Here is a 14511-nt window from a genome sequence, read left to right on the forward strand (position 1 = left end):
TTATATATATATACAGTATATACAGTATATTTGTCTCTCTCTCTCTCTCATCTACAGTATATACAGTACAACTACTATATATGTATATAGAATATATATATATATATATATATATATATATAAGCTGTATATATATTATTCTTAAATTTATTTATAAACATATTTTGAATTAGTTTATAAATAGAATACTATATACTGTATATATATCAGTTGCAAAAATTTTTTTGACCACAGGGGAGTATAGGGGGTTAAAATGGCAAAAACTTGGGGGTATAGGGTGGGGTGGACAATTTTTATTGCATTATTAAACGACAATTTTTTTGCCAAATTTAAGTAAATTCTTAATCAATTCCTAATAAATTCCCAATAAATTCCAAGTAAATATTCTATAAATTTCTAATAAATAACCAAGACTTTATAATTAGTGAATAATTGAATAAAAGAATAAATCACTAATAAATCATAATTAAATTATAAGTAAATTCCCAGTAAATTAGCAGTAAATTCCCTATAAATTCCAGATAAAATCCCTATAAATTCGCTACAAATTTCCAATAACTTCTTAAATAACTTCTCAAAATTACCAGTAAAAATCATATAAAAATTCCCAGTAAATTAGCAGCAAATTCCTTATAAATATACTATAAATTCCCGATAAAATCCCTATAAAATCCCTATAAATTCACTATAAAATGCATATAAATTCCTTATAAATTCCCTATTAATTCCCACAAAATTCCCGATAAAATCCCTATAAATTCATAATAAATTCCCTATAAATTCATAATAAATTCCCAATAAATAACCAATAAATTGTCAGTAAATTTCCTATAAAATCGCTACAAATTACCAATAAATTCTTGTAATTACTTCTCACAATTACAATCAAAATTACCAGAAAATATCTTATAAAAATTTCCTATAAATACGCTATTAATTCCTTCTAAATTTCCTATAAATTAGATATAAATTCCTAATAAATCCCAAATAAATAATTGTATGCATTGTTAATACAATAATAATTTAAATATATTATAGCTATTTAAAATTTAATTATGTAAACTATATATATTTAAATTCCCGATAAATATCCTATAAAAAACCAATAAATAACCTATAATTCCCAATAAAATCCGTATAAATTTCCTATAAATTCTTTATAAATTCCCAATAAATTATCTATAAATTCCCTATAAATTGTTGTTAACGCTTGAGTCTATTATAAGACAAAAATTTTTGATTAAATTATATAAAATATAAATATATATTATTGGGAGTTATATTTCAATTATATTTTTAATGTTATATTAGATTTTATATAAATATATAATTACAACAATAAGTGTTAACATTAGTTGAATACAATTTTTAATACAATTATTTTCAGTTAATTTTCAATATTATTAGTATTTGTGCACTCAATCTGTTAATAACTTTTTAATACAAATAATATACATGTAATTTAAAACCATTGTTTGTCGTCGATTAAATCAATGTTATAATTATTAATTAATTATTTTAATTGTTTATAATTGAGATAATATGTCCAAACTTTCTATGTTTTTAATTAATATATATTTTAATTCAATAAATTAGTTTTATTTAGTTATTGATAAAAATAACTGTGTTTCAATCATTCAATTATTATTTACCCGATATCCGGACAATCACTCGGACACCGGACACACAGCAAGACATACCAGTTCGCATCGGGACCTGAATCAACAACAATCAACACTGCAAGACATACCTGTTCGGCTGTTGATAACCAGTTGGTACATCACATACCATTGCAACGGATCTACCCTAAGGGCCGGAACCGCTGTAGTAGTGGTGATTCGGGAATCACACACCCCTTAAATCACACAACTCGGTCCACGACCGCAATAATTGGCGCAGTCGGCAGGATTCCCGAATCCACGTCAAATCAAAAACAGTAACACATGCCGTATAGGCATACATATGTACCAACGCGCACCTATCCACTCCGAAACAGAAGTCGATCAACACCCCAACTTCCATCAGAGAGTGAAGTCACCCGAGACTCACCTCTATATACACCCTTCAACTCATCTAATAGTAACAATACAGTAATAAATACAATGTCATTAGACGGCAACAACGACAATACACAGAACAGACCACAAAATACTAATCGTCAACTCAAATTACCGCGATTCAGTGGCAGTGCCGATAAAATTGAAATCAGCGGACACTTGAGACTATTCGAGAGAGCATACAGTCACCTTAGCGATGCCGAAAAAGTAATCAAAATTGCAGAATTCCTGAGTGATGACGCATACAATTACTACACCAATGACATCATATCAAACCCCGACGCTGATTGGGATGATGTCAGCACAATGCTCATCATAGCGTTTGGTAACGCACACCGCGCGTCGCCAGTTGCTGAAGCAAACAAATGCAAACTCACACGCACTGAGACTATATATCAATATTATGAGCGAAAATTGAAAATTTTACGCCGTATCAAAGGTCTCGAACCACGAGATATCTGTCAATTTTTAACAGAAGGTCTTTATCCAGACTTTAAAGATAAGTTTTTAGGCAAACGATTTGACTCCATAATTGAATGGCTTGAACTCGCACAGGACATTGAACTGGATATGAATCGTCGTCCACAACAATCAAAGAGCCACAGCACTCACTACACCGACCATCAGTCTGGTCACAAAGGCAAACAACCATTTAAAGGCAATTACAACAAATTTAAATCACAACCGAAGAAACTCCCACCATATGATTGCAAATACTGTTTAGAAGATGGCCAACATAACCGCCACTGGCATAGTGACTGTCCACGCAGAAGCAGTCGCTCACAAAACAGTACTACTTCACGCTCATACTCAAGAGCACAGTCACCAACAGCTGAAACATCTGACACAAATCATTTTATTGAGCAAAATATGTCAGCACAGACCTACAAAACAAATGATCGTATTTTAATACCGGGATTTTTAATATACAAAAAAATAATGTGTTTTGCAGACATAGGATCAACTATTGATATCGTATCTCTCAAAGCAGTCAAACACTTTCGTCTAATACTGGACACTCGCTATAACAAAGTCATACAACTAGCAAAGGGACAGTGCAAGACAATTGGTCAATGCACATTTCAATTAACAATCAATAATACATCAAAACAAATTACTGCGCATGTATTACCTGACTTTGTATATTCACTACTATTGTCACTCAACACATTGGGTCTATTTGGCGTAATAATAGATACAACCAACAGATCAGTAACATACCATGATAATCTGATCCCGTCACACAATTATCTTATTAAAGATAAATTCAATCAAATTTCAATCAAATCAACTGTATCTAATCACAAGTCAGTCAGCGAATACAAACCCAATGCACTCAACACATCAATGTCTATACAAGACATGTCAATCAGTACTAATAACAGTACTGTAAACACAAATAAAATCAGTACTGAAACTATTAAAAACAACTCAATAATAAGCACATTACAGTCACACGATGTTATCAATAACATCATTATATCAATTGACAATCAAATCAATGAAATTCAATTGCCCCAAACATTGCAAAAATTATTATTAAATTACAAACATATCTTTGCCACCGATTCATTTGATTTGAATCGCATTAAAGTCGAGTCTCATCGGATCATTTTAACCGACAATATCCCAATATCACAACAACCATACCGTCAATCTTTCGAAAACTCAGTTGAAACTGAGCGCCAGATAACTGAGCTATTAAGCAAAGGATTGATACGCGAAAGCAAGTCACCCTATGCTGCTCCTGTAACACTGGCGTCTAAAAAAGATGGTACTAAACGTTTGTGTATTGATTATCGTCGCCTTAATGCTAAAACCGTTGCAGATAAGACTCCACTTCCCAACATTCAAGATATTATTAACAGACTACAAGGTTCACAGTACTTCAGCAAATTAGACTTTGCTTCTGGGTACTGGCAGGTACCCATACACACTGATGACATTTCTAAGACAGGATTTGTCACACAAACCAAACACTACGAATGGTTAGTACTACCGTTTGGTCTAAAAAACGCCCCATCGACGTTTCATCGTATCGTACAGACAATTCTCGGTACTCTTCTATATAACGGCGTCATATCATATTTGGATGACATTATTGTTTACGCCGACAATCAACAAAAACATGATAATCTTCTCAATCAAGTATTTGATAGATTATCACAACACAACGCTCGTCTAAAGCTCTCAAAATGTCAATTCAATGTCAAACAAATAGAGTTTTTAGGACATAACATTGATGGCACAACTGTCCGTCCACCTGATGCCAAAATCAGAGCAATAGTTGACTTCCCGATACCAACAAATCAAAAGGATGTCCAACGCTTTCACGGACTCATCAATTATTTACGTGAATACATAAATGAATTCGCGTTAATAGCTGAACCTCTCACCCAACTACTACGCAAAGGCAAACCATTTCACTGGACAGAAAATCAACAACAATCATTTGAGCGATTTCAATATCTGTTAACACAACAACCGGTCAGACATCTGTTTGACCCAACAAAACAAAGTGTGCTCTATACCGATGCCAGTACTATTGGTATAGCAGGCATACTCACTCAAGATAACCACCCAATTGGCTATTTTTCACGCAAATTATCTAACGCTGAAACCAGATATTATGCAACAGAACTCGAGTTGTTGGCACTTTACGAGTCAATTCATTACTTCCGCATATACATAGAGTCAACCAAATTTACAGTATATACGGACCACAAAGCTCTTCAATGGTTATCAAACTTCAAGTCAACCAAAAAAAGACTTTATCGCTGGTCAGATGAACTCAGCACATACGACTTTGAAGTCATCCACAAACCAGGCAAATACATGGCTCATGTCGACGCCTTATCACGAGCACCAGTCTGTAATTACATTTCAGACACAATAATCATGCAATCACAACAACTGGCAATCAAAGACAATGATAGCTACACTCCAGTTGTCAATACGTCAAATAACATTAATTCATCAAAAGACCCGTCAGTTGTTTCAAACACTCAGATGCCTCAACAACAATTAGCCGATAAATTATTCACTAAACTGGTTGATCAAACAAACACTACTGCATTGCAAACAAAACGACTATTTGGTCGCAATCTCATAGTTATACCGCCAAAATTGGTATCACAAATATTGACATTCAGTCACGATGAATGTGGTCACCCTGGTATAAGGACAACCAAACGACAAATTCAATACAAATATTACTGGAAAGACATGCACCGAGACATCGAGTTATATGTAAAATCTTGTCATATCTGCCAACTCACTAAACCAGTCAATCACAGACACTTTGGTCAACTACAACCCATACCAACACCAACTAAACCATACGACTTATTAGCTATGGATACAATGGATTTCCGTTCAAGCGATGGAAAATACAATTATTTACAAGTAATAGTTGACCATCATAGCAGATACATTTGGGCCTACCCTACCAAATCTAACACCGCACAGACAGCAGTTGACTGTCTAAACAAAGCTATTCAATCAGCGACAACACCTGTTTCCAGACTATTGACAGACAATGGCACCAATTTTACAAGTAAATTATTTAAAGATTATCTCAGAAGACAAAATATTAAGCACTCGCTGACGACACCCTATCATCCGGCATCCAATGGTACTGTCGAACGGGCCAATGGATCTATTAAACAACGTCTTAGATCAGCACAACTCAAGCACCGTAACTACAAATGGAGTTCACTCGTCTCACAGGTTGTTGATCAGTACAACCAATCAATCCATTCAGTTACAGGTTATACACCAGCATATCTCATGACTGGCACTGATAATCTAAACACATCTGGTGACCTGTCTACCGCCAGACAATCAGCAACTGCCAAATCGGACAACGAAAAAGCAGTTGTCAAACTAAGATATGATAAACAACACAGTCCTCTCAATTTACAGATTGGCGACTTAGTTAAAGTCAAACTTCCACACAACCGACCGGACCGTAAAAAGTTGGATCCACTCTTCGAGGGACCGCTTGTTATCACCAAGATAACATCACAGGTCAACGCTGAGGGACATCATTTGGATAAACCAAATGCACCGACACTTAAACTACATGTGTCACAACTAGCTCCTTATCTCAAGCGGTTCTAATCTAGGTCGCGGGGGAGTATTGGGAGTTATATTTCAATTATATTTTTAATGTTATATTAGATTTTATATAAATATATAATTACAACAATAAGTGTTAACATTAGTTGAATACAATTTTTAATACAATTATTTTCAGTTAATTTTCAATATTATTAGTATTTGTGCACTCAATCTGTTAATAACTTTTTAATACAAATAATATACATGTAATTTAAAACCATTGTTTGTCGTCGATTAAATCAATGTTATAATTATTAATTAATTATTTTAATTGTTTATAATTGAGATAATATGTCCAAACTTTCTATGTTTTTAATTAATATATATTTTAATTCAATAAATTAGTTTTATTTAGTTATTGATAAAAATAACTGTGTTTCAATCATTCAATTATTATTTACCCGATATCCGGACAATCACTCGGACACCGGACACACAGCAAGACATACCAGTTCGCATCGGGACCTGAATCAACAACAATCAACACTGCAAGACATACCTGTTCGGCTGTTGATAACCAGTTGGTACATCACATACCATTGCAACGGATCTACCCTAAGGGCCGGAACCGCTGTAGTAGTGGTGATTCGGGAATCACACACCCCTTAAATCACACAACTCGGTCCACGACCGCAATAATATATTTATAGTTTATATAATTTAATCAAAAATTTTTGTCTTATAATAGACTCAAGCGTTAACAACACTCGATCGATTTTATGATTACGAGCTAAACATCGATGATAATTTCGATAGGATAATGGTTGGACAAATCGATGCAATTAATTTAATTACGGGACTAACTTATCGTCAAACAATTAAATACTTTAATATTGTTTATTTGTTCGACAAAAATGTAAGTTAAAATTGATTAGTTTTTAGATTTATTTTAATATATTAATTAGTATTAATATAACTAATTTATTAGGTATGGTTATTATTAATTATTTCGTTATTATCGATTAGTATACTAATTAAAATAATTATTAATAAATCTTCAAATCAGCATACTATAATTATTTCATTGATATCTACAATTTTAAATACTGGATCATCATTATATGATATACATAATTCCAGTACAAAGTTTCATAATAAAATTAAATTTTATTTATTTAATTTTATTATAATACTTTGGATTTTAAGTTCAACAATTTTGAATCAATCATTTATTAGTCTATTGCTAAATAGCTATTTTAAGTTAACGCCTACTCCTATGATGACTTCATTACATGATTTGTCAAATTGCGATAAAAATTTTCAAATATTAACAACCAATGATATTTTACGACATCTAGAAAATAACAACATTAACAATATAAACAAAATTAAATCTAAATTTAAATTATTAAATATTATTGATGTCAATTTTACGTCCAATAAAATTTTAGATATAATAAATGGAAAATCAATATATATTTTAAATTCAGATGACATACTATATTTTAAGTTTTTAGAAAAGTATTTAAAAAATTACTTAATAATTGTTAGTATTCATAATTTTAAATATAATATGAATTATATTGTTAATAAAAATCATAAATTATCAAATAAATTAAGTAAAATGTAAGTAAAATATTTATTATATTATAAACTAAATAATATATTAATGAAATATTTTTATAAATTTAAATATTTAGCTATAAAAACTTTTTCGAAAATGGATTAATATTAAATTATCAATTAAAAAACGACATATTTTTATATAAAATATTTAATGTTAATTTAAAAAAAAATAATTTAAATATAATTGATAAAAATACAGATAATAATATAAATATAATCGAAATTTATAATAATATTCTATTATTTTATTTTTATGGTTTATTGATTTCATTAATAGCATTTGTTTTTGAAATTTTATATAAACAAGTTTTTTGAAAAAATATTTGTATATAAATTAATTATATTTTATTAAAAATTATTGTTTATTAAAATTTATTTAATTTAGTAACTATAAACAGTTTTAATATGTTTTAATAAATTAAATTTAAATATTTATGTATTTATATTTTAAAACAAAACTAAAAATATTTATTTTAAAAAATATTTTGGCCATTAAAAACCGATGAAAAATTTATCGACGAGTTATTTATCAAGTGATCATCGATACGGCCGATGCCGACGTATTTGACCAGTTACTCGAGTTTATCTATACGGGTAGTATCGGCAGCGGCGGTGGAGCGGACATCGACCCGATAGCGGCCAACCGATTGCTAGTGTGCGCCGAATACTATTCACTGCCCGACTTGAAGTCCATTTGCGAACATATACTATCGCAAACATTGACCACTGGATCGGCCATCGATTTACTATTGTTTGCCATCAAATATACAGTAATGTCCAATCGTTACGGTATAAACTTATCAATTTTGTGGCCAACAATTATCTGGAAGTTGAACTCAAATCTGGCCATAAATTAAGCGATTTATTTAAAACTGAACCCCAAATTAATGTAATTAAGTATAAATAAAATTTCTAGACTTATTAACTTTTAAATATTATATATTTTATTCTATATAAAATTAACATATTGTTTGTTGATTAAATTATTTTCTAATATTTTATATAAAATTAAATAAAATTAACATTTAATATTTTAACAATATTATAATATTTTCAATTTTAACAATTTTTTAGTAATCTATAATTATCATTTACCAAAATCAAAATTATTATCTATTGTACGACATGTCACTGACGCTATTATCATCAACGTTATCATCATTACCGCCATCATCAATATCATAGTCATCATTGCCATCATAGTTATCAATTTATCTTAAATATAAACGAATATTTTAATAAATTTAACAAAAATATTATTATTTTTAATAACATAAACTTACCTTAAATTTTTCAAATTGTTATATTGAAAACTAATTTAATAATAAATTGAAATTAATTATATTAACCAAAATGAAAGCCAAATTTAATTAACTATTACTAAAAACAAATTATTATTACTATATAAAACATATTATGTATTTGATTACATTAAGGTATGTTAAAAGCCATATGTTTTCTATTTTTTAAAATACTAATTTTTTTTAAAAATATTTAATCAATATAATTAATCAATTACTGTACTGTCAATCAATTACTGTTTTAATTATTATTATTATTATTATCGTTATTTGAAAATTATTGATAGTTATTGTACTGATATAATAATAACAACAACAATAGGATAGATAAAGTAGCAGTCATTAGCGTCGGTGATATAGTCAACAACAAAGTAGTTACCGCTTATTATATCGATAAACAAATTTTATTATTTATTAAACAAAAATTAAGAGACAAATAAACAATTTATATATAACCTAACAATCAATTAGATATCATTTTTTTAATTATTATTATTATTATTGACAATCGGTTCATCAATTGGTTGATTGTTTGGTTCATTCATTTCGATATCGTTTGTTTGGCCATCAAATAGTATTTCGTTTGGATCGGAAGCTCGAGGGAGGAACTCATCGTTGGGAAACATTTTACTAAACAGTGTACGAGCCTTAAGATTATTAAAAAAAATAAAACAAAAATAAAAACAATTTTTTTTTAGTTACAGTAAATCCAATACAAAATTAATCAAAATTTATTACCTCATTGATTGCCAAATCAAAATCAAGTTCGCTAACCGGCGGTGTAGTTGTCCACACATTTTCTGGCAAATCAATTGGTTGGACACATCGTGAGAAATGTTGATTATAGTATACACTCCACAGTACTTTTGGTTTATCATCGGTTTCATCACAATTGTCGGTAATATCTGGTGTAAAGTTGTATAAGTTTTTCACGATTGGCATCAAATCGTGTTTAGCGCAGTCGGCAGTCGAATCGCACCATAAATATTAGACAACTGTTTTAAAGAAAAAAATTAAAATCAATCAAAAAACAGTTTTTTACTAATACTAATATACCTTTATTATTAGGCCTTTAGGTGCTACCAGTGCTGATGAGCTGCGATAAGATAGACTGAATTTTTGTTGCCGTTATTATCATCGGTTGGCGGTATATGAAGCAGTGACAGGTGCTCGACATCTGATCGTTTGATCGATCGATCGCTGATAACTATCGCCGCTATTCATATCACTGGTATTTATATCATCATTAGTAGACTCAACTATATAATCGGTTATTACATTATCGCAATCAAAACGGCGGCCATCGATCACACAGGCCGTACACTTGTTCGGTTCGGTGGATGTGTCGACAATAAGTGCCTGACATTTCATTTTCAGACAATAGGTACCGACAAATACGGCACAGACGACGACAAAAAGCTTGGGGTAGTTCACCGGTACCGTACAGTGTAAACAAAAACGGTGTATTACCCGAAACGGCCGGCACTATGAATGAACGTATGGATCAATTTGAGTGCCTCTTTGGTTGGACAATGCGGTCGAGTCATTGCTATAGCATTCAGTTTGAACTTCTGGAGCAATGGCGAATCAATTGTTGGTCGGCCAGAAAATCGCCAATCGATTCGTTCTCGTAATCTATTAAACAATAAAAAAATCATTAATAAATCACTAATTAGTCTTTCATTACTACTGATCGGTCCTTTACTTTCATATTCATCAAAATGTTTATCATATTCGGCACAAAACGACATAAACTTCATAAGCATTCGCTTATCGATAACCGAAACGTCATTATTGTTAAATATATCGCCCGACAGACTGACGGGCACTTCGACTATCCTATTGTTGTTTGTGTCGGTGTTGTTGTTGTCATCGATTTATTCGTCAATATTTGGGTAACGGCTTTGAATTCACGGCCATATCTTTCGAGATATTAGACGACACTAACATAGGTCTACCAATTGCTCCTCTCGAGTATAATAACTAATCAATCAATCATAAAATAAAAATAAATAAATTACCGATAAATAAATCATTGATTAACAACAAAAATGATTGATTATATTACCCGTGGAGTTAAATCCAAATTGAATTTACGGGACTAGCGATTCAACTGAAACATTGACCACTTGACTGCTGATGTGATCGTGTCCTCCGTTGGTGTTCCCTTTGGTTGTTGTTGCCGTAGCTCCTCCTGAGGCGGCGGCGGCATTGGTGTTGTGGAGGCTCTACAACATCATCGACCAGTGCATCTTAAATGCTGATGTATTTCCTGATCGGTAGCGTCACCGGTAGTAGTAGTAGTAGTGGTGGTCACCCGTCGTCCGACTTGATATCTGTGCACAGATAGGATATTGGCGTAACGTTTACTATATACGGTCGACGGCTACAGTTCCCGCTTTGTTGACTATAGTGTAGTAGTAGTCGCTGACAATGGATCGGTAATAGCGGGTGCGGTATGGGTAAAGCCACACGGGTAAAAGAGATCAGAAAAATTTTATTTTTAAAATTTTTTTTATTTATTGCTAAATTTAATGCTGATTTTATTAATCTAATTCATTTTTTAATATCTCGAATAGTTTTCGAGATATTCGACTTTAAAGTCGAAAATTACAAAAAAAAATTAAAAAAAAAATCATTAATAAAAAAATTAAATGTAATTAATTTTATTCAGATTCAGTTGTTTCGGAACCAGTAGTTGTTTCGACTTCTGTGTCAGCAGTCATATAACGCCAAATATCAGAACCATATTTTGGGTAAATACTGGCTACGTCTTGAAAAAAACGTAGAAGTCGTTGACCATTATTTCTTGCACTATGCATGCTAAAAAATATATATATAATAACAATTTCTAATATAAATTTATTACCGTCTGCAAAGATAAACGTAACGATCAATATATCCGTCAACAAAGTGAATCCAATCACCTTGATTATCTTCAAACTCACGAACAGAAAGAATATTAGCTTTAAGCCATCGCCATCGAATCTCAAGGGGGTTTGTGCTGTGAACAACATGAAAACGTCGTTGAACGCCATTATCATCAATGTATTGTGCATTTATATGTTGAGAAAATTCTCCAGTTGAGTGATTGGTCGCAAAGTGTTCTCCCCATGCATGCGGACCAGGGTTTTGATCAGACATACTACCAACTCGTCTATAAAGAGCAGGATATACTGCATGCCCGTCAGTGCATACAACTGAGCCCTGTTCAACATGTTCTCTAACAATAGGCAACAGCTGTAAAACACTTTCACCGCCGTCAATTCTTTTAGCAAAAAGTTTAGGCTCGGCATCCAATTCACCGTCCCATTGAACTCCTCCAAATACCCATACATCAGTCATTGGACGACCTCTATGATACTTTGCACTGTATAAATGGGTCCCATCTAAACAAACTTTAACTCCGGGTCCACCTATCTTAATAGGATTTCTTTCAATCCATCTTGAGCATACCTCCCTCATAAAAAACCACCATTGAGATACGCTAACCCTGCTTACTCCTGTTATTTCTACAGATGTTTTTAGACTGAAAACCCCATCAGCGACAAAACAATATCCAATTGCAAAGATCTGATCCCAATCAAGAAGCGTTTTCTCAAAAAATGAGTCTTTTAACGGATTGAAGGATCTACGACAATTTCCGGCCGAATTTCTGCATCTAATTATATATTTTAATTAAAATATGTTTACACTTTAATATAATACAAACCTAATTCTCCAACCAATTTTAAATGACGAATCGTTTTCCCATTTCATCGGAGAATTGCACGGCTCTGGACATCTGGCCAAAGTTACTTCTTCTCGTGTCGGAATTAATCCCATTATCTCGAAGAATTGTTTACATTGTTCGGGAGTATTATAATTGGTTAAACCGATTTTCAAATTATCCAAATTTGGTAGAGCTGCCATAATTAACCTGATTAAAAATAATTAAAGTAACGTTAAAACATATAAAAATAATATATTATTTTGTAAATTTCACCCCGGTCTATCCCCTCCCTAAAATTCAAAACCTTGCTTAACCATGATCTAATGTATATTAAGTTTCTCTCTCTCTCTCTCACTCCCTTTTTTAATATATAAATTTTTAATATATATATATATATATATTAGTATAACAAATTGATAAATAAAATAAGTTATATGTTTAACGGCAACTGCTGGTCAACGGTTTGCATCGATTTACATGCCATAGACTGGACAATCAGATCAAACAATTTGAGACATTTATAGCAGGAAACAGTGATCATCTAAAATGTCTTAAACTACATATCAATAGTACAGATACTGAGGAAACTGTTATGTCTGTACTGTCTGTAATTGGCCAGCGATTACAACGACTGCAACAATTGGTATTAATATTTTATACATTACTAAACAACTCGATTGGCGAACCGTTAATGAAAATTGCCAACAATTGTCAACAATTAAAGTCATTTAGTTTGAAATTAGTTGTCTATTCAGTGGTTGAATATGAGGAGACATACAATGCCATCAAACTAATGAAACGATTGGATCTGAATTTGCAAATAATTTATAATCTAAATCAAGTAATTTATCCTAAATTATATGAAACATTACAACCAATTAATTCATGGACTTATTTAACACTTTATTATTCGCAAATTGATCGCCAATTTGTTATTGATTTACACAAAAATCTACCTAAACTTCAAACACTAGACATTAGTTGTTCAACATTACATCATTTGTTTGTTATTTATATAAAAACTATTATCTATTACTATCAATACTGTCAATCAAATGGTCAACGATTGCCACAAATTGAAAGAAAAAATACAAATTTATCTCAAAAAATGATCTCTAAGTTTTAATTATAAATCAAATAATTATTTTATATATGTTTTATTTTCTTAAATATTTTTTTTAAAAAAAAAGGAATTATTTTTTTATTGTTACCGTAATTATAATTTAAAGTGATAAATAAATAATAGATAATTATTTTAGATAAAAAAAAGTACATCTATTGAATATATTAATTAATTATTGTATTTAAATATAACAAAATTTTTTATAATGAAAAAAAACAATTCATTTAATGAAAACAGTGAAAAAAACTCTCTCTCTCTCTCTCTCTCTCTCATACTGTATATGTACTCTAGAAATATATTTATTATTATTTAACAACTAATTTATTTATTATATATATGATATAATTTTTTAAAAACAAATTTTTTTAGTAGTTTTGCCCCTTTATTATCTAATAATAATAATACAGTAAATTTTATACAATATATATACAGTATATTAGTTATGCTATTAGTACCTATTATTATTTTTTAACTAATTATTAATAATACAGTAGTTTATTAGAAAAAATAATAATCTAATAATAAATATAAAAAACAAAATATTTATTTTTAACTATTTTATTGATAATAAATATTAACAATAATAAAACAATAGATTTTTAAAATATATTTCTATTCAAATTCAAAAAT

The 14511-nt window shown here is 30.6% G+C and overlaps 1 protein-coding gene across 1 annotated transcript; it reads right to left on the minus strand.

Moving 5' to 3' along the window:
* Positions 1-9528: 9528 nt before the first annotated feature.
* Positions 9529-10272, minus strand: LOC128957110 (rab proteins geranylgeranyltransferase component A-like). Its single transcript, XM_054302825.1, has 3 exons — positions 10103-10272; positions 9785-10041; positions 9529-9693 (listed from the first exon to the last, which is right to left on the minus strand). The coding sequence occupies exons 2-3, from the start codon at positions 9986-9988 to the stop codon at positions 9529-9531; spliced, it is 369 nt and encodes a 122-aa protein (XP_054158800.1). The 5' UTR covers positions 9989-10041; positions 10103-10272.
* Positions 10273-14511: the final 4239 nt, after the last annotated feature.

This window comes from Oppia nitens, unplaced genomic scaffold (genome assembly GCF_028296485.1).
Source record: "Oppia nitens isolate AA-2021 unplaced genomic scaffold, nextdenovo-longstitch-racon4-pilon3 scaffold36_pilon_pilon_pilon, whole genome shotgun sequence".
Taxonomy (NCBI): Eukaryota; Metazoa; Arthropoda; class Arachnida; order Sarcoptiformes; family Oppiidae; genus Oppia; species Oppia nitens.

Coding starts and splice junctions, on each gene's coding strand:
- LOC128957110 (XM_054302825.1), bottom strand. CDS start 9,988: ATGCCAATCGTGAAAAACTTATACAACTTTACACCAGATATTACCGAC. Junction 9,694..9,784: donor TTGATTTGGCAATCAATGAG/GTAATAAATTTT, acceptor AATAATCTTAAG/GCTCGTACACTGTTTAGTAA.